This window comes from Culex quinquefasciatus, chromosome 1, assembly GCF_015732765.1.
Source record: "Culex quinquefasciatus strain JHB chromosome 1, VPISU_Cqui_1.0_pri_paternal, whole genome shotgun sequence".
In the NCBI taxonomy this organism is placed as follows: domain Eukaryota; kingdom Metazoa; phylum Arthropoda; class Insecta; order Diptera; family Culicidae; genus Culex; species Culex quinquefasciatus.
In genome coordinates, this window is record NC_051861.1 from 43,736,584 (window position 1) to 43,755,971 (window position 19,388).

Here is a 19,388-nt window from a genome sequence, read left to right on the forward strand (position 1 = left end):
TTTCTAATAAATTCGATTTTACATCGAAAACTGAAGTTGAAAAATTTTTACAACCAATATTTCGATTTTTTTAAAAAATCTGTATTGATTCAGAAAATCATAACTCGGTCAAAAAAATTTTGCCCATTCTGGAAATTTTTGAAAAGTTGGCATTTGATGTCCTCTAAAACATATCCATAAATAAAAAAAAACTAAAAATAGTGTTTTTTTCGCAAATCAAGTTTTAGTGACAAAGAGTGAAATTTAAAATAACCAATTTTTTTTACCGTGTATCATTTATTTCAGTGTAGTCCATATCCATACCTACAACTTTGCCGAAGACACCAAATCGATCAAAAAATTCCTTTAAAAGATACACATTTTTGAATTTTCACATATCACTTTTGTATGGAGAGCTGCCAAATCTGTATGAAAAATTATATGAACGACAACGAACTAATGATGCAAAATGGCTTGTTTGGGCATACCTAAGGCACCAAAAAAGTTTCAGACGGATAACAAAATACAAAAAATTGAATTGCTCAAATGTGTTAACTGACTGATAAAAGCGAGGGATTATCACGTCTGTTTGCCTATGCATATATTGAAACGATATATAACACATACAAGTAAACCCGGCATAACTTATAAAACCATAATTTGAAAAAGGCTCAATGAACTAATATCTCGTTCTAAAATTACCTGGGATACTATTAAGGCATTGATTTACAGAATGTGGTCAGCATGACGAATCACATTCAACCCTATGCTGAATGCATGATTTTTCTTAGTCCCATTTCGAATGTTAACATTGAAAAATCAGAAGCTTAAGACATGTGCGTTTTACATTTAATTGCTATGAGGCGCATACAGAGATCATGCAATACAAATAAATTTTAAAGTGGAAAGTTTCATCACCGGTCCTTATGAAGTTCATTAGTTGTTTGTGAGTATTTCCAGGTATTAGTTGATAGTCAAGCTTGGTTGTTGCACGTGTTTTGGCGAAGTTGTGCTATATTTGGTGTATTGTAAGTGATTTTTAATATTTATTTTTGTTAATTTAAAATTAATTGTTGAAGAGGAAAAGTATTGAACATTTACATGTATTTCAAGATTTATTTTTTGGCTTGGATTCTGTGCTCTTAATGTGAATGTATCAATGTAATAATCATGTTGTCTTTATTGTGTATCAAGTCAATTAATTTGTTTATGCATTTGGCATGTTAAATTACTTGAAACAGGATTGTTTGACCCATTTATTTATTTATTCGTCAAACAAACGTAGACTACATGGATCGTTGCTTAATTACTAATTACAGGTGAACATTATTTAAGTTATAAACTATCTTCTTTGGTTATAAAACTGTTTGCTTTGTAATATTGTTTAAAATTTTTTATGCATATGCTTGATTTTTTTTCCATTTTTCTAATTAAAAATCTAGTAAGAAAATAAATATGTTCCGACTCTTGATAGGTAGACAAAATATTATGTTAAGACAGGTAAAACATGCTTCTTTAAATATAAACTAAAGAAAACCGCAGTTTTCGAGGTAGTTCTGAACAAAATATCACCACAGCGTTTGTATCAGCAACTGACAACAAGAAACCCTTCCTCGAAGTTCCGATGCACTTTTTCGTTGACCCATGCGGAATTACTATCAGTGATAGGCAGTGCAGTCAAGGCTGACCTTGTTTGAATATTTTTCGCTCGATACCCCCAAGCCAGCAACATTACTACTACTATAGGCGCGAATTGATAGTGGACTTTAAATAAACTAAATGAAAGTGTTTTCTTGTTGGTGATCCGATCATTCTAGTTGCCGGCCCAGCTCGATCATCAGGCTCATCACGTTTCCAGTTGATCACAGTTTACGCCGAGCAGCGAGCGGAAGCACATCGTCAGGTCGGGTTATCTCAAGTTCTGCAGCCATGGCGAGTGGAAAGATTGGTAGGTTTAATATATGTAGGTTGAGTTAAGAATTAAAATTAACTTGAAATTTTGCTTCCGCAGCGATTCTGAGCGTATCGGATAAGACCGATTTGTTGGACTTTGCTAGTGGATTGCATAAGCTTGGACTTAAGTTAGTAGCCAGTGGTGGAACTGCTAAAGCTATCCGTGATCATGGGTTGACGGTGCGCGATGTTTCGGATATTACTGGTGCACCGGAAATGCTGGCTGGTCGCGTTAAGACCCTTCATCCGGCGGTCCACGCGGGAATTCTGGCGCGCCAAACTGACTCTGATCTGGCGGATATGGCGCGGCAAAAGTATGAGCTGGCGCAGATTGTGGTTTGTAACCTGTATCCGTTCGGGTTGACAATTTCCAAGCCGGACGTAACAATCGCGGATGCCGTCGAGAACATTGACATTGGTGGAGTGACTCTGCTGAGGGCAGCGGCCAAGAACCACAAACGAGTAACCGTGCTGTGTGACCCGAACGATTACGCAAAGGTGTTGGATGAAATCAAGCAGTTTGGTGATACCACCGAGGGAACCCGCCAAGTGCTGGCCTTGAAGGCATTCACCCATACGGCCGAGTACGACAACCTAATCTCGGATTACTTCCGAAAGCAGTACTCGGCTGGTGTGTCTCAGCTGAACCTACGCTACGGAATGAATCCACACCAGAAGCCAGCGCAAATTTTCACCACTCTTGAGAAGCTTCCACTGAAGGTGGTCAACGCCGCCCCGGGGTTCATCAATCTGTGCGATGCCCTGAACGGGTGGCAATTGGTTCGTGAGCTCAAGAAGGCTCTCGGACTGCCAGCGGCTACAAGCTTCAAGCACGTGTCTCCAGCCGGTGCCGCGGTTGGTGTGCCGCTTACCCTAGACCAAGCCAAACTGTGCATGGTTGATGACCTCTTCGACAGCCTCACACCCCTTGCCACCGCCTATGCTCGTGCACGTGGGGCTGACCGCATGTCCTCGTTCGGAGACTTTGTCGCTCTGTCCGACACGTGCGACCTTGTAACGGCCAAAATCATCTCGCGTGAAGTCTCCGACGGCATCATTGCCCCGGGCTATACCGAAGAAGCGCTGGAGCTACTCCGCAAGAAGAAGAACGGTGCTTACTGTGTGCTGCAGATTGATCCCACGTACGAACCAACTCCAGTGGAACGTAAAACCCTCTTCGGTCTTCAAATGGAGCAACGCCGCAATGATGCCGACATCAGCAAAGCACTCTTTACCAACATCGTCACCAAGAACAAAAGCTTGCCCGAGGGCGCACTTCGGGATATGATCGTCGCAACAATCGCCCTCAAGTACACTCAAAGCAACTCTGTGTGCTACTCCAAGGATGGACAGGTCGTGGGCATTGGTGCGGGTCAGCAGTCGCGCATTCACTGCACGCGCCTCGCCGGAGAAAAGGCCGACAACTGGTGGCTCCGCCAGCATCCCCGCGTGACTTCGATGCAGTTCAAGAAGGGCGTCAAGCGTGCCGAAATCTCCAATGCCATCGATAACTACGTTAACGGAACTGTGGGCAAAGACATGCCGCTGGCGCAGTTTGAAGCCATGTACGAAAAGGTTCCGCAGTTCCTGACCGACGCCGATAAGAAATCCTGGGCAGCGCAGTTGAGCGGAGTTTCGCTCGGGTCGGATGCGTTCTTCCCGTTCCGGGACAACGTGGACCGGGCCAGACTCAGCGGTGTGTCGTACATTGCCAGTCCGGCTGGATCAACGAACGATGCCGGTGTTATCGAAGCTTGTAATGACCACGACATCGTCATGGTGCACACGAACTTGAGATTGTTCCATCATTGAGGGTTGTTAAATGTGAAAATTTATGAATACAATAAACAAAAATAAAGCATTTCTTTAAAATCTTATTTAGTTTTCATTTATTTCATAACTCACAACCAACGTTTGACAATAGTGAGCTTGTGGAAGAGGTCCAAATTAAAAACAAGTTGAAATTTAAACTTTATTTTCCTTCATAAGATTGTGCATATTTTTGTGTCATCTTTTGTTGAAAATTTCTTCATTTCATATTATTTCATTGATTCGATCTTGATTTCGCTGTTAGAGCATTACTTCAATCACTTGAGTACAGTTACTATCAGCTGAGATGTGGATAGAGGGTGACGATTCTCGAGATTTTGAATTTCCCGAGAATCGAGAGTTGTATTTGGCCATTTCCCGGGAATTTCTGGGACCCGGGAGTTTTTTTTTCGAGTATGCCAATAGTGCTAACAATTTAAAAGGGAAAGGTAATAAATTTGTTGTTTGTACTTAAAAGTAGTCTCATTATTTCAAGGAACTATTTCAACCTTTAGATTTTTTCTGAATCTGCAAATACAAGATCGTTTTTTTTAGCTTTTGGGACACAAAATTGTAGTTTAAAATGTTTACGAGTCTTAATTCGCACAGAGTGATTTTTCAAAAGTTGCATAAGCTTGTTATTAGATTTTTGTAAAGTAAAAAATAGCGAATATATTATTTCCCAAAAAATGCTAAATTATACATAACAACTCAAAACAACAATTTGAAATTGATTTTTTTCTTTTTTAAGGTCAACTGAAAATATTCATTCAAGAAATATTTACATTTATCAGGAAACCCCGAATGTTCACAATTGGCGGACCTTAACAAACATTAAGGTCATCTTTATAAATTGCCAGAGATTTTTCTTACAATATATATTCTAATATTGAGGTTGATGCGAAACACCAAATGACTTATTGACATCAAAAATGAAACTGCTATGCTCGAGAGAGGATATGGAAATTGAACTTTTAGAAAAGGGTTTTTCCTATTACAAATAATAATAAAAAAAAGCTTTGTAATGTTGTAACTGCTATGTATGCTTTAAGGTAAATTTTGGGGTTTACATTTTTGGGCTTCTCTCAATTTTAGTTATTTGAAGAATCGACAAGTTAACATCCAATGTTTTAAACTATTTCGAATTTTTCGAATGTTTTTCTGATTAGTTTATAAAATTTTGCTTCGATATTTATATGTATACCATTTCCCGGGACTCTCGACCAAATTTCCCGGGAAACGAGAGGTCCAAAAATGGTCGATTTCCCGGGAATTCCCGCTCGTCACTCTCTAGATGTGGACTACCTTTCAACAGCTGATTTATTAAAAGTTGGGGACAGAGTTTGCGGGCGCCTTATCATGATCAAGTGAATGAAAAAAGTTACAAAATAACATTGGAAATAGATAAATATGTTTTTTTATTTATCAATGGAACACTTCCATTCCAGCAATTTTTGCTTTTTTTCTCTACAATGTATTCCTTATCATTTCTACCACTCGAATCGGGTGATGAAGTTTTTAAGTTGTGATACTTTTGGGATTTTATTTTTTTGTTGATGGCAAAATTGGCTATGTAATTATTTAAAACATTGGTTAAATATTTGCTAAGTCTCTGCTCTAATCTAATCTAACACAAATATTTGCTAAGTCTCTGAAAGAAAACAAAAACTTATTTAATTTCTGGGAATGATCTAAATAGTTGTGAAGCGAAAAATGAGTAAGAATATTTTTGTAGTTTTCTATATTGCGGAGCATTTTTTCGTTTGCTATTCAAGTGTATCTGGTGAAGATTTTTTCGGATCGAATTGATGTTTTCAGCAAAGTTGTATTAACAATTTATCTAAAGTCCATGGTTACTCCAGAGCAAAACTCACTAGTAACTGCAACAAGGCAATTTTTCAACCTGCACTGCTTTATAAAGAATGTTATCTGTAATCCATCCAAGTTTCATCGATTTTGGTCAATTCAGAGTCTAGTAATGATGTAAAATGTGAAAAAATATCGATTTTGCTCTGGGTGAAATTGCGGAGAATACATTTTTTTCTTTTAACATATGTGTTCGATAAAAAATGTCACCTTGAACTCGTTACTAAGGTAAGATTAAGAATTTTTTTATTCTGAAAAATAAGAAAAATATCAAAATTGAGTTAAAGATATTTTTTTTAGTATTGGCCTCCTTCAAAATTTTCTACTTAATTTAGAGGAATAAAAAAAATAGCTAAAATAGAAAATTCAGTTGAAAAAATTGAAGAATCGATTGTAAACAATTTGAATTACAGTCACCTGGAGCGAAACGGGTTACAACCTGAATAGGGCCAGTAGTTTTTATAGCTACCAAAGCTTCAAATTTGAAAAAAATGTACTTATATTAATCTGTGTCTAATTCTAACAAAAATCAATCAAAGTTGTTAAAAAAAGAGTGCAACAATAAGGCTAAAACAGCTGTCCTAATTCACACTTTGATCAGCGGTTTACCGCGGTACTCGGTTTATTTTTTTTGCATTTTAATTTAAATTGAATATGTGTATTAGACGATGGTCTAAGCAAATATAATTGTATAAGTTTATAAAGTGTATAAGTGTATTTTTAAAACAGATGTACGGTTACAATGCTTTACACTGTAAAGCATTGTAACCGTACACCTGTTTTAAAAATAAAGAAAATTAGGCTTTAAATATGAAAAATCATTACTTTACCATTTTTTTAAAAAGATTTAATTTTTTACTTTAGGGTTGAAAGTTGAATTCCATCTGAATCGAACTAACAAATGACGAAAGTACATCGATCGACTGATATCCCAGTGCATTAGATTATTTATCAAGTTCAATGAGGAAAAACAATCCAGCAGGCTGAACGTGTAGGTATATTGTATTACCTTTTGATTGAGAATTGTAACCTTCTGATGGTCAACCAAAGAGTATTTGTACGTAATCTTGAAATGAAATGATTAATTTTTAAGCACTTGTTTTGAATTTGAATATTTAGCAGTCTGTACATAACTATTCATTTGCCTAAATTCTTGGTAGCCTTGCTAATCCAAATTTTCTTTTGGTATCTTTTTATCCCTGCATGATGATAGTGGAATGAAGGAACGCGAGAAGCACCTCAAGTGACGAATCAAGCATGACACAGTGCGGTTGCACATTCTTGGACGTTAAGCTCTAGGAGCCAAATCGATTTCTGAATCATTTTTGTATAATAAATATATATATAATTTACCGCACATTTTAAAAGCAAACTTCTACAGACATGAAATGAATTAAATTATGTAAAATTTTAATTTCAAGGATTTGTTTTGAGTCAGGCAAACACAACAACAACGAATAGACGGCAGTCCCCGACTTCGAAAAATGTTGTTCAATAGACTGACTCCGTCGGAACACGCGACAGAGGCCAGTCTGGCGCCCTGTATAGCTCAAATGAAGCTCAACGAAACCGTACACTTTAGCTGAACCTGGATAGACAAGAGCGTCACTGCTATACAATGTGTTTAGCTCAGTGTTTGTTCTACTATGTGCAGTGTGATTAACGTGAACAGTGATAGTGAAATAGGGTTGCAGCTTGGTGAGACTGTGAGAGGATCACACTTAGCACAATCTGGTGGAGAAGTTGGAACGCAACGACGAAAACCCGTAAAACAAATCTGTGAACCCCGCGAGAGCATCCGCGCGCTGATAAGACAAGAAGACTTGAAAACTCAAAGCCTGATCCTCCATCGTCCACGCAAACAGCAACGAGAACACCAGTTTGGATGGATGTGTGCGAGCAAGTAGTGCAAATTTTACACGAGAAGTTGAAGGGGTCCTGTTGTGAAAATTTGTGAATTTGGTGAAATTGCGTGATAAATGTTGTGAACTTTTATATTTTAGTCCCAGACTAAACTAACGTTAGATAATGGTTTCACAAGGACATAATTCAAAAGTATAATTTTGTGTTCAAAAAACGTAAGCAGTTGTAAATATAGGTTCCAGAGAGTTCATTTGGCGCCAAGATGGATGACATTAACTGGAATAAAATCATCTACATTGATGATGAACAAAAGGTAATTAATTCAAATAAGGAACCGATAACTGGTGCGATTTGGGACTAGATGTCGGAATACAGATGGTACATAGTAAAAAAAAACATGGTCATATTACATCTGGGAAGGGGTACATCAGGGGTGCCTTTTGGCCCTGCGGGCCAGATCTGATTTTTCTAAAGCAGTGGCGGGCCGGAACTAATATTTGATAAAAGTTGAAAAAGTAAACAGATTTATTTCAATTGTATTTATGATTGGGTTCTTTTAAAGTGAATAAATCAAAAAACTTGTGTTGCAAATAAGATTCATATATCTTGATTTAAAGAATGGAAAACAAAGATAACTTTTAAAAATGTGTTTATTTGACTTATTTAAATTTTTGTTTGTTTAAAATTGCATAGTTATTGTTTTTGACAATTTTTGTTTGTTTAAAATTGCATAGTTATTGTTTTTGACGATTGCAATTAAATACCTTGATATACTTTTAACAAAAAAATTCAATGTTCATTGCAATTTTTTTAACTTCAATTTTCACAACACTACAATGTAAAGAATCAATGAGACATGATAAAAGTTACTCAAACGAAATTTGCATTCGAATATCCTTTACAAAAAAAACTTTTTGGGTTGTTGTTGTGCACCTTTATTCAAATTCAAATATTTCTAAACGATTTGAAACACACACAAAATTTAAAAAGTGTAAAAAATGTGTATAAAATAATTTTCAATTCGTTATTCTTAGAAATTTAAAGTTTATGAAAAAATATATTTTTTGCTCCCTGATTTCATTACTCGTTTTGAGACATTTTTTAAGTTGTCTAAATATTTGCAAAGATCTTTTTTCAGTATGAATAATTTGCTTTTTAAAGCTTTTTTTCGAAAAAACTTTTTTACTGAAAAGTTGTTGTGGAAAAACATATCAGTTTTTACTTACTTGGAGCCTAACATTTCAAAAGGGCACATAAATTTTGTAAACAATAGTGTATCCCTTTTACTCAAATGACAGTTTACATAAGGTGTGAAAGGGACACACTCTTGGTTAAAAAAGTCATGTGCCCTATTGAAAAGGCAAGCATGACTTATTTATTTAGGAAAATAGAAAAACAACTTCAATTTGAAGTAAATACAGTTAAAACTGAATGAAATTTAAATTTAGTGTCTTTTTGTACATTTTTAGACAACAATCTAAGTTTTTTCATAGATTTTTCAATTTTACGAAATGGAAAATTTTTGTTTTCTGACACCATTTTCATTTAGAAAATTAAAGAATTAAATTCAAACATGAAGAATATTGTTATCATGTGTTAAAAATTGATCTGAAGCTAATTTTTTTAATTCAGACAATCAATTTATTTATTTATTTAATATTTCATGAACAGCCTTACGGGACGGTCATAGAACTATTTTGAAAAGCCGTCGCGGGCCGGATGAAATGGCTTCACGGGTCGGATCCGGCCCGCGGGCCGGACGTTTGGCAGGCCTGGGGTACATCTTTTATGTCAGAAAAAATGTGTAATTTTGCCACTTTAAAATTAACATCGTAAAAAAGGTAATATTCAACCTTCCAAAATTAAACCTTCCAAATTTTCACATTTTTGTACTATGTAGAAACTAATCTTCACATTCGTTCTGAATAACCGAAGCCATCAAAAAAGATTAAATTATTTGACGTTTATTTTTTTGAGTTCGCTATGACAAAAGTAACAACTAAAGTCTAGCGACCTTGACTGATAACAAATTAAGGTTTCAGATGTATGCCTTGACCTATTTTCAGACCTCCAAATAAAATAAAAATAAGTAGATTTGAATTTACTGTACTCTCAAGCTTTTATAACTGCTCTTTCTTTTATAAAAAAATGCATCCTTTTCAGAATCCGAAATCAGGCTTGAAATGTATTTGTTTTTTTTTTTTTTCAAGATATGAGTTGTTTTTTTTTTGAATGGCAATAGAAGTCTGATAAACTAAACACAATTAGAAATCCAGTTGCATCGGCCTAATTGATTCTAAAAAATATATTTTGATTTAAAAAAGCAATGTTTTTTAACCCTCTCCCGCCCATGGTTACTCCAGAGCACCAAAACTTTGAACTAAAATATCTCGGAACTGACACAACTTTTCATGGTGCTTTAAGTTGCAGGTGTTCATGTAGAATGTATACTAACATCTCCCCAAATTTCATCAAATTTGGTTAAGCACAAGCAAAGTTACAGTGTGAAATGTTAACAAAAATGGGCCAATTTTAGGGAAATAAATAAGACCTGTTTTCGAAAGCCCGTAAAAATTACCAAACACAAAATTTTATGAAACAAAAAATGTTTTGCTGTCATTTGAACCTTGGACAAGAACCCCTGTGAATAACATTGTGAGTTTGAACCGGTTTTAAGTGTTTTTCAACCTTTTTCATTTGGTGCACCAGAGCACCACCTAGGCATATGAGCAACTAAATATTCAGGGGCACTTTTTTTCTAAATTACAGAAAAAGCTTATTTTTATCAAAACAAAAGTTTATAAACGTTTTGACTATTCATAAACAAGATAAAACATTGTTATTAGACCAACAGTTTTATTATTTTCCTCATTTTTCATGAAAATGGTTGTTTGTGGGTTTTGAATGAGCCAATCAAAGAAACCTGAAAATGCAGAGATTTTAGAATTTGTAGTTAATACTTCAGAAATATGGTCTTACAGCAAAGAATAAGTTGTTTTTAACACATTTCGAAGCGTTTTCAAACAAGTGAACCAATATGTTTGAAGAAAACGAGATTTTATGGTTTAAAAAAAAGTTGCTCATCTTCCTGATGGTGCTCTGGTGCACCGCTTCAAATTCTACTTTTTTGTCCCAATTCGATGCTTGTGGGTCAAAGTAAAGTATTTCCTGCATTATTGTACCAAAATTATGCCATTTACTATTTTTACGATAAGCAAACAGCTCTGGGCGTTAGAGGGTTAAACATACATCAAACACGTATTGAAAGATACACACTTAGATTTTTATACCGAAAAGTTGACCGAATTTTCAACTGCTGAACAGTTCGGTAAACTGAAAATTACCGAATTCGGTAACAAATTACCGAAATTTGGTAATGCAGTTGATTATTGTTAATCGTACTACCGAAATTCTGTTCATTTTGACAAATGGTTTACAGATTTAAACTCTAGCTGATTTTTCAACATTCCGAAATCGTAAAAAAATCTAAGTGTGTAGGACAAAATAAAAATAAAAAAAAGAATCAAAATTTGGACTCTATTTAAAGGTGTAAAAATTATTCTAAAAGGTATTGATTTTTCGTTGGTTTTTATTCCGTCGCTTGTGTGCTACATGTGACACGTCCTGTCTTTTTAGTGGCAACGCTTCCGTCTCGTAAGCGGTAGATCGAGGTTCAAATCCTGGCTCGGACCAACATAACTGATGATTTTTTTCCTTTTGGATTCGATTGCTTAGTGAAGAAAAGGTACCGTAAACTGGGGTCAATCGGGACACATGGGGAGAATTGGGACAGCAGTTTTAACCATGTTGGAGCACAATATTTTGATTTTTCTGGTTGATTTCGGTTAGAACAGACCCAGACCAACAAAATGTGTACATCCATTCCCAAACTTAAAAGCTTTAAGTGATCTAAAAACTGCTGATTCGCCCCAGATTACGGTAGCGCATCATCACAAGCTGGACCTTATCACGACACCTTAGGGAAGGCGACTTATCGAATGTCGGCCTCATGAAAGTGTATAAAAAGCACTTCAAAAAAATCAAACTATTCACTTTCACGACCCTTAGGTATTTTGTGGTCTCTGTTGCAAGTTTCTGCTAGAACCTTGGAGTCCGAAGACTATTTTCTACATAAGTGCTTATAACTTTTAATAGGGTTGTCAGATCTCATTTTTTTTGTACTCATTGGAAAGGACTTTTGATTACTCAGCCATGGATCACATGTTAGATCTGGATAACGTTTTCACCAAAACATCTGAGATCCGGCCTCAAAAAGTGTATAGTTAACACTTAAGTGCTTATGACTTTTGATAGGGTTGCGAGATTTTCAATCTTTTGGGCTCGTTGGAAAGGTCTTTTAAATACCATTCAGAAATGTAAAACAAGACGGAGTTTCTTACAAAAACCACCCTTTTTACATTTTTCGGATTTTCCCTTAAATTGGCTTTAAGCATAACTTTTGAACTACTTGACATAATTTATAGGTAGTGACTTAATTAAGACCAATACAGTCAAAATGCTGAGATAATCAAGTGCAATTATTTTGAAGAACGACTTACCACACACAGACATTTCGACGGTAACATTTCAAAAGGCATCATGTACATTTTGACACTTTCTGGATTATTTTATATTCTGAAAGTACTTCTAATACGCTACCTCTCCACCAAAAATGAGCAAAAGTTACTTCAGTAAAGTCTGTTTAATCATGATTTTAAATAAAGTAACATAAACTAAATCTCTGCCATCAGCAGTCCCTGTTTATATAGCCCTGTCAACCTGTCAAACAAAAGGCTACATAAACCTCGTGACGAAAAAAAAGCAACATGAAAAAAGCGCCATATACCTACATTCGGCGAAGAAAAACGAATCATAACAAAGCGCCCCCCTCAGTGACAGCAGGGTGATATCGACGTTGGTGATTTCAAAAGAAGTTATGTTTGTTTTTCTCAAATTAAATCCCATTTAAAATTAAAATGCAAAGCGACAGCTCCAATTAAGTTCAATCAAGCTCATATTTGAGATTTGAGCTCAGTATGCCCACCGGAAACAGCCCCTGAATGCCCGCCAAAAAGTAATTTTTGTTACATCCTACTGAGTATGATCGTAGTAGCTGTTAATAACAGGAATGAGTCAAATATCGAAGAATTTTGAAAATTAGCAACAATTTTCCCACTAAAATGGACATAACTTTACTGAAAATGGATAAAATTTCATTCTTTTTTCTGCAAAATTGTTCTTCATTTTGTTTGCAACAATGCTACAACATTAGTTTTGGAATTCAGACATGACAGTTTATTCACCAGAGCAATTTGAAAATATTTTTAAAGAAAAAACACTATTTTACACCTTCTCAAGACGCTGGCACTCAAGTAATGGGCCGATTTAAGGTGTACTAAGTCAGGAATATATTTTGGGAACTAAGAAATGATATTTTGATGAAAATTTACATCTTTGTCCGGAGTTAGACCGAGATTTTAGTCGTATTTTTGAGGTTTTAGGTGAAATATTAGGTTTTTTAACTTCAAATCGAGATAAAATCAGTTTTCACAGACAGAATATTTTGGAAATCGATTTTTCTGACTCAGAATAGTCTCCCCAACAACCTCCAGGAGGAATTTCCGAGTCCATGCAAGTTGCATAATAATCACCTTCTTACCCACCGTGATATACGTGAAGGTGAGTCTAGGAGGTCTTATTAAGAAGTTCATTTTCCGAGTGTTTTTCTAGCCATTCTTCAATGAGGAAGGCAATATATATGTTGGCAATATATATGTGCCGGGACCGTGGTGTAGGGGTAAGCGTGATTGCCTCTCACCCAGTCGGCCTGGGTTCGATCCCAGACGGTCCCGGTGGCATTTTTCGAGACGAGATTTGTCTGATCACGCCTTCCGTCCGAAGGGAAGTAAATGTTGGTCCCGGACTAACCTAAAAAAAGGTTAGGTCGATAGCTCAGTCCAGGTGTAGGAGTCGTCTCCCTGGGTCCTGCCTCGGTAGAGTCGCTGGTAGGCAGTTGGACTAACAATCCAAAGGTCGTCAGTTCGAATCCCGGGGTGGATGGAAGCTAAGGTGTAAAAAGAGGTTTGCAATTGCCTCAACAATCAAGCCTTCGAACACCTAGTTTCGAGTAGGAATCTCGCAATCGAGAACGCCAAGGCAATGCTGTAGAGCGAATAATTTGATTTTTTGATTTTTGATATATATGTTGAGACCACAAACCAGAATGCACAAACCAAGAAAAAACTAAAAAAAAGTGGGAAGAATTGATCATGAATTCATAGATATTTTGCAAATTTTTAATACATTTTAGTTTGAAATATGAAAACGTGCTCTGGCAAGAATCTCTCTCTGCAAAGCGTCGTAAGGACTGGCGCGCATCGCATCTTGTTGGTGTGTTTAGAATGTTTTAAATTTTGAAATTTATTCTTGCGTATTTTTAGTTCAAGCCTGGTTCGAAGTTAAAAATATTATCAAAAAAGAACATAATTGAATAATTAACATGCTTGCTCATTTGCTATTGAGCTGTTTATCACTCGATTTCAGTTGAAAATGTTTGTCCAATATTGTGACACGTGACCATTATTACCATAATCTACCATTACTATCTTTTCCACAGCTGATCTACTTCGACCAAAAGACCTACAAACTCCCGGATGCCATCCTGAATCTGTACTCGGACCGGGTGCGTCACCTTGATCTCAGCTACAACAAGTTGTCCTCGTTTGAATCGCTGGAACTGTTCACAAACCTGGAGGAACTCGTGCTGGACAACAACTATCTTACCGATGAGATTATATTTCCCGCCCAGCTGAACCAAGTGAAGCTCCTTTCGCTGAACAACAATAAAGTAAGTGCATACTTTATGCACTTTGTGGCAGGATGACCTCCGGCGCGCCAGGATCATCGCTCCTCGTGCCCTGATAAAGTTTATCAACTCAGGCCTCGCGCGCTGCTCAATGTTGCTTATTTTTACTTTCATTGCAGTTCGACAACTTGGATCTGCTGCTCACGAAGCTGTCGCTCTGCTTCCCGAATCTGGAGTATTTGAGCTTGCTCGGGAATCCGGCCTGTCCGTGCCACTTGCTGAACTTGAAGTACACTGAGTACGACTATCTCAAGTACAGGTGAGTGTTGAACAATTTCATAGGCGTAATCTAGAGTGTAATGTTGTTCTGCTTTAGATTCTACATTATTCGCTATCTGCCGAGACTTCGAATCTTGGACGCCCAGCGAGTTAAGAAGATGGAGCGTGACTTTGTGCGCAACCAGCAGCAGCAGGAGGAGTGCGACTCGGAGGGAGGGAGAATTAAGCGGAACAACGCCCTGATGGAAATCTGCGCCCTATGGAGCTCCAAGCTGGGCGTTCGCCGCAAGAGTCAGCCGGTGGTTTACCATCCGCTGCCGGACAGCATTCGTGAGGCCGGTGACCATCGGGGGGCGTACGGGAAATGTCGCTATCGGTACATCGGCGCTCAGTCCGAGGGCAACCGGTTCATACTCAACACAGATTTATGAGTAACGCTGATTTGTTGTGTTTTATTCACGGAAAATGTTGCTTTTGTACAATGTTCCGTAAGTTTAAGGATAATAGTAATAATAATCAATAAAATAGATGATTTTATCAAAAAACCAAGCTTGGAGTGTTATTTGGTGGTGCGATTAGTTCTTGCCGATGCCGGTCAGCTCCTGGATGTTCTTGACCAGGTATGCGTTGTACTCCTTGTGGTTGACGGGGGTGGCCGCCACGGCGGTGGTTTTGTTGCGGGCCGCATCGCCGTAAAACTCGACCTTGGTGCGCAACTTGAAGATGAAGCTCGCGAAGCTGATGTTGGAGAAAATTTGTTCGGCCTCGTCTTTGTTGTACTCGAGCGCATCGCCAATTTCCTGCGACGTCTTGCCCAGCATCTGTTCGCCCAGCTCGGTGAAGACCGTCACCCAACGGTTCGAGGTCCAATCGCCGACCAGCATCTGTTGAATAATGGCGTTGAATAAATATTAAAGATTCATTTGGTTAATTCTCAATCTTACATTAACCAGCAGCCGGTACTTGAAGTTGGGAAAATCGGCGTTGCACTTTTCGCACCGGTACTGTCCGTTGTCCTGGTCGACCACTTTCTTGTTGCAGTCGGTTTGTGGGCACGCCTTGTAGACGGCGTTGCCCGACTTGATGTTGTGTACCAGGGCCTTCACCTGGAAGTAATCCGGCTTGTCCCCGTGACCCAGGTTCTTCTCCTTGGTCTCGTGGAACGTCATCCACTCGGTCGAGTACGAACCGCCAGCGGCACCGGTCCGGGTGGAAACGCTGTTGATGACGGCGTCGCAGCCTCCGTTGTCGTACCAGCCGCGAATCTTGTGAGCGACGTCAATGTCCGGGTTCAGTTTCATTACGCTGCCTCCGACCAGACCGAGGGATTTTCCTCCGCCGAATTCGGTCACGCGAGCTCCCTTGACCACGACTACCGGGTTCGTCGAGGTGGGGAAGTTTTGGGCATCGGCGCCCCAGAGGGTCAGTTGGACTGCGGCGTTGCTGGAGTCCACCATTGTGACTTCACGTTTGGTCAGCTCACGACCGGAAGATTTGGCCGTGAATGTGTTCAACTCGCTCGCTTCCTTGCAGACACCGACCACATCAATCATGGCGTTCGGTTCCATGTTGGTAATCTGCGAAATGGGCACAAAGTTGTACTGGATACCGGGCATGGACGCGTCCACATCCTTGCACTCCTGAATGATCGTTTCGTTTGACATGGTCATCTCGTAGTCGTTCTTCAACGTCGAGTACTGCTTGTTGGCCGGCTTCAGCTGACACTTTGTAATGTAATAGACTTTGTCCGCTTCAATCATGTCGTAGAATTTGTCGCACTGCTCCTTGAACGCGGTCACGCGAATTTCACCTGACTCGTCCATAATGTCCATCGAGAAGAGCTTGCCTTCGCCCTTGGCATTGCTCCAGGTGCGGATCGCCGACTTGGACATGACTCGCGCCTTGATGACCCACTTGTTCTGGTACGGACTCAGCGAGTTGATCGGATGGGTCAACGATTCCTGCAGCGAGCTCTGCGTACTGTTGGACGCACTAACGCTACTGTTGAGACGATTCTGGTACGACGACCCGTTGCTCACAGCTCCGGCCGACTCTGTCCTAGTCGGAGCACCCGAACTGGCCGCCCCTCCGCTTGGATTTCCACCCTCCGTCAGCGGCTGTGGATTGCCAATCTTCACCCCAACCGCAGATCCCGGCTTCACCACCGTCAAGTCCAAAATGATCAACACTCGCTTCTCGCCCCGCTCGTTCCGGTTCACGACCGACGTGATGAACCGATCAATCCGGATAACGGTAAACTCTGCCAGCTGACCCGAGTGGTGCATCTCGTTCAGCTGGGTCGCCAACATCGCGAAACTGTACAGGTACTGACCGTCCGAGATGAGCAGCCGGTACCGCTCGGCCTGTTCGCCACTGCCGGCGATCCGCTTCGAGCCTAGAATCTGCACCACCGACTTTTCCATCTCGACACCGCGCATTATTTCCTGTGGTATAGAAGATTCTCCTTAATAACGAATCCGTAAACAAGAATCCAAATACTTACAGCAATGCAGCCGGTCGATAGCAGCCCGTTGAAGCTCATGGTTCCGTTTTTCCCAAAACCTCCTCCGGAAAAAAAATTGCCAACTTGTTGACTCCTGAACTTCCAAGAATTCTTCAAATTTCAACCCTTAGCCACAGCTGAAATCAGTTACACTCGACACTCGGGATCGTTAGATTGTCCAGTAATCACAAATTTTCCCACTTTGCAGCGTATGTTCCGTAAAACAAAGAATAATTTTCTTGACTTGACTTGGAGCACGCAAATGAGGCGGACATTCGTGTACAAACAGGAGTGCTTTGAGGCGACGGACGCGAGCGCGGGAATTTTAAAACGTCAAGCCTCTCTCTCGAATTTTGCGCTCTCTCTCGCGCGCGCTTTCTCGCAGCCCTCTGTCACGACGGCCATGTTTATGAAACCTAAATGTTCGACGCGAACATGAAGACAACAAAGAAGATGAAGAACGCATTTGCTGTCAAAATTTGAAAATAAACAAACCGCGTGGTAAACAAAGGTATAATTTCATAATGTTGAAATGATTTCCATGAAAAAATAACGACACGGGACGGATTTCCAAATACAAGTTCCCGAAGACCCCTACCCGCCAGAGACTATGGATAAATGCTCCGCGAAGTAGCGATGAAGACGGTTTTGCAAGTTCAAAGTTCAGATTTATTCGGACCACTTCGCGATGAACTTCTTGTGAGTCCACAAAAGGTCGGATTCTACACAAGCACGCGATTCCTTCGATTCCCTGTGCGAGTCGACAGCGGGAGTGGGCCAGTCCTCGGAGAAGGTTATTGAAGGATGCTCGGAAAGACCAGCTCCGCCACAATCACCGGAATCACGGATGTTTCTGCACTTGGTCGGTAACTCCCTGCCGGAGATTGCAGCGAGTTGTTCGGAAGGATCAACAGCGGGACTTGGCCAGTCTCCAGTCCAGTACTACTCAGCAAATCTTACCGGACAATCGGAAGCAACAGTTTTCATCTTTTTTCGTAACAGATTTGCACACACAAAAAGTGATGTTTCTTGAAGATTTGGTGTAAACAAACAGACAACACCAATACTGCTACACTCACAGAGCCCACGCAGTAGTATTAGTGAAGAGCCCACGATAAACAACGTGGGCTCTTCACTAATACTACTACGTGGGCTCTTCGAGGTTTTGGTGACTGTCAAACGTTCTAGCCATTTACAGTGGTGCCAGAGGGTTGCTTTCTCGCGAAAGCGTACACCCTTACCAAAAATCATGATTTTTTGAGTTCCAAATCCCACTTTTCATACGAATTTTTCAGTTCAACCCATATAACCATTTTTATGGTTGTAGTACCTGAACTCAAAAAATCGTATGAAAAGTGGGATTTGGAACTCAAAAAATCATGATTTTTGGTAAGGGTGTATGGAAATGTCAAGAGAGAGGAAAAATAAGCTGCGAGGGGTGAATCGTGAGTGAGTGCACCCTTACCAAAAATCATGATTTTTTTAGTTCCAAATCTTGTCCAAATCCCACTTTTCATACGATTTTTTGAGTTCAGGTACTACAACCATAAAAATGGTTATATGGGTTGAACTGAAAAATTCGTATGAAAAGTGGGATTTGGTACTCAAAAAATCATGATTTTTGGTAAGGGTGTGCCCAAAATTGCAGGGTCGTGCAAAAATTACGTCGAATGGAGCTGTACCTATGCTGCAGTTTTATGACGTTTCGCGTACGCACACTAGCGCACCCGAGAGCGCACCATTTGGTTCTGACAAAATTTAACCTCACTTTATTTTCGTGTACGTACACGCAATACATACGCACGTAGATAACTCTATAGACAAATCCAGCGAAAGCTCAACGCTGCTTTTTGATGGTGAGAGATTTGACAGCTCCCATACTAAATGTCTCGATTTTCATACTTTTTGTTAATTTTCTTCTAAAATAAAATACTTTACATATGAAAACTATATATTTTAGGTGCCCAAAATTCCTGCTGAATCGAATGGTGTACTTATCTCAATTGCAAATTTTTCGAACAGTTTTTATTTTAATAATATTCTAGACACATTTTGTGCACCTAATCAATCAATACTTTTATCATAAATAATCATTTTATTGCTTAAAAATTGAGTTTTCCTGAGCTCCCATATTCAAATACATGAAAGCTGTCATTTCTAACACCATTGGCCACCTAGCGGCCATTTCAAACTGGATACGTCTATGAAGACAGAAAAGGTCGTACTTGACAGCTTGTTCCAAGGGTTGATCAATCGAAAAAATGTTTTCTTGTCTTTTTATTTTTTTGCATGAAAATGAAAAAAGTGATTCGATTGCTTAGTAAAGGAAAG

The 19,388-nt window shown here is 39.1% G+C and overlaps 3 protein-coding genes across 4 annotated transcripts; 2 read left to right on the forward strand and 1 right to left on the reverse strand.

Annotated features, from left to right (window-relative positions):
• The first annotated feature begins 855 nt into the window (after window positions 1–855).
• Window positions 856–3,809, forward strand: LOC6033704 (bifunctional purine biosynthesis protein ATIC). Of its 2 annotated transcripts, none has more exons than XM_038248408.1 (3): window positions 856–1,007; window positions 1,797–1,927; window positions 1,991–3,809. In XM_038248408.1, exons 2-3 carry the CDS (start codon window positions 1,909–1,911, stop codon window positions 3,742–3,744), a joined length of 1,773 nt encoding a protein of 590 aa, XP_038104336.1. In that variant the 5' UTR covers window positions 856–1,007; window positions 1,797–1,908; the 3' UTR covers window positions 3,745–3,809. The 2 variants fall into 2 exon arrangements, with proteins under 2 accessions (XP_038104336.1, XP_001844127.2); XM_001844075.2 differs by having other exon boundaries at window positions 907–925.
• A 3,292-nt stretch (window positions 3,810–7,101) lies between these two features.
• LOC6033703 (leucine-rich melanocyte differentiation-associated protein) lies at window positions 7,102–15,091 on the forward strand. Its single transcript, XM_001844074.2, has 4 exons — window positions 7,102–7,783; window positions 14,087–14,317; window positions 14,455–14,594; window positions 14,652–15,091. Exons 1-4 carry the CDS (start codon window positions 7,733–7,735, stop codon window positions 14,983–14,985), a joined length of 756 nt encoding a protein of 251 aa, XP_001844126.1. The 5' UTR covers window positions 7,102–7,732; the 3' UTR covers window positions 14,986–15,091.
• Window positions 14,983–17,370, reverse strand: LOC6033702 (replication protein A 70 kDa DNA-binding subunit). Its single transcript, XM_001844073.2, has 3 exons — window positions 17,058–17,370; window positions 15,499–16,998; window positions 14,983–15,438 (listed from the first exon to the last, which is right to left on the reverse strand). The coding sequence occupies exons 1-3, from the start codon at window positions 17,094–17,096 to the stop codon at window positions 15,130–15,132; spliced, it is 1,848 nt and encodes a 615-aa protein (XP_001844125.1). The 5' UTR covers window positions 17,097–17,370; the 3' UTR covers window positions 14,983–15,129.
• Between the last annotated feature and the right edge of the window lie 2,018 nt (window positions 17,371–19,388).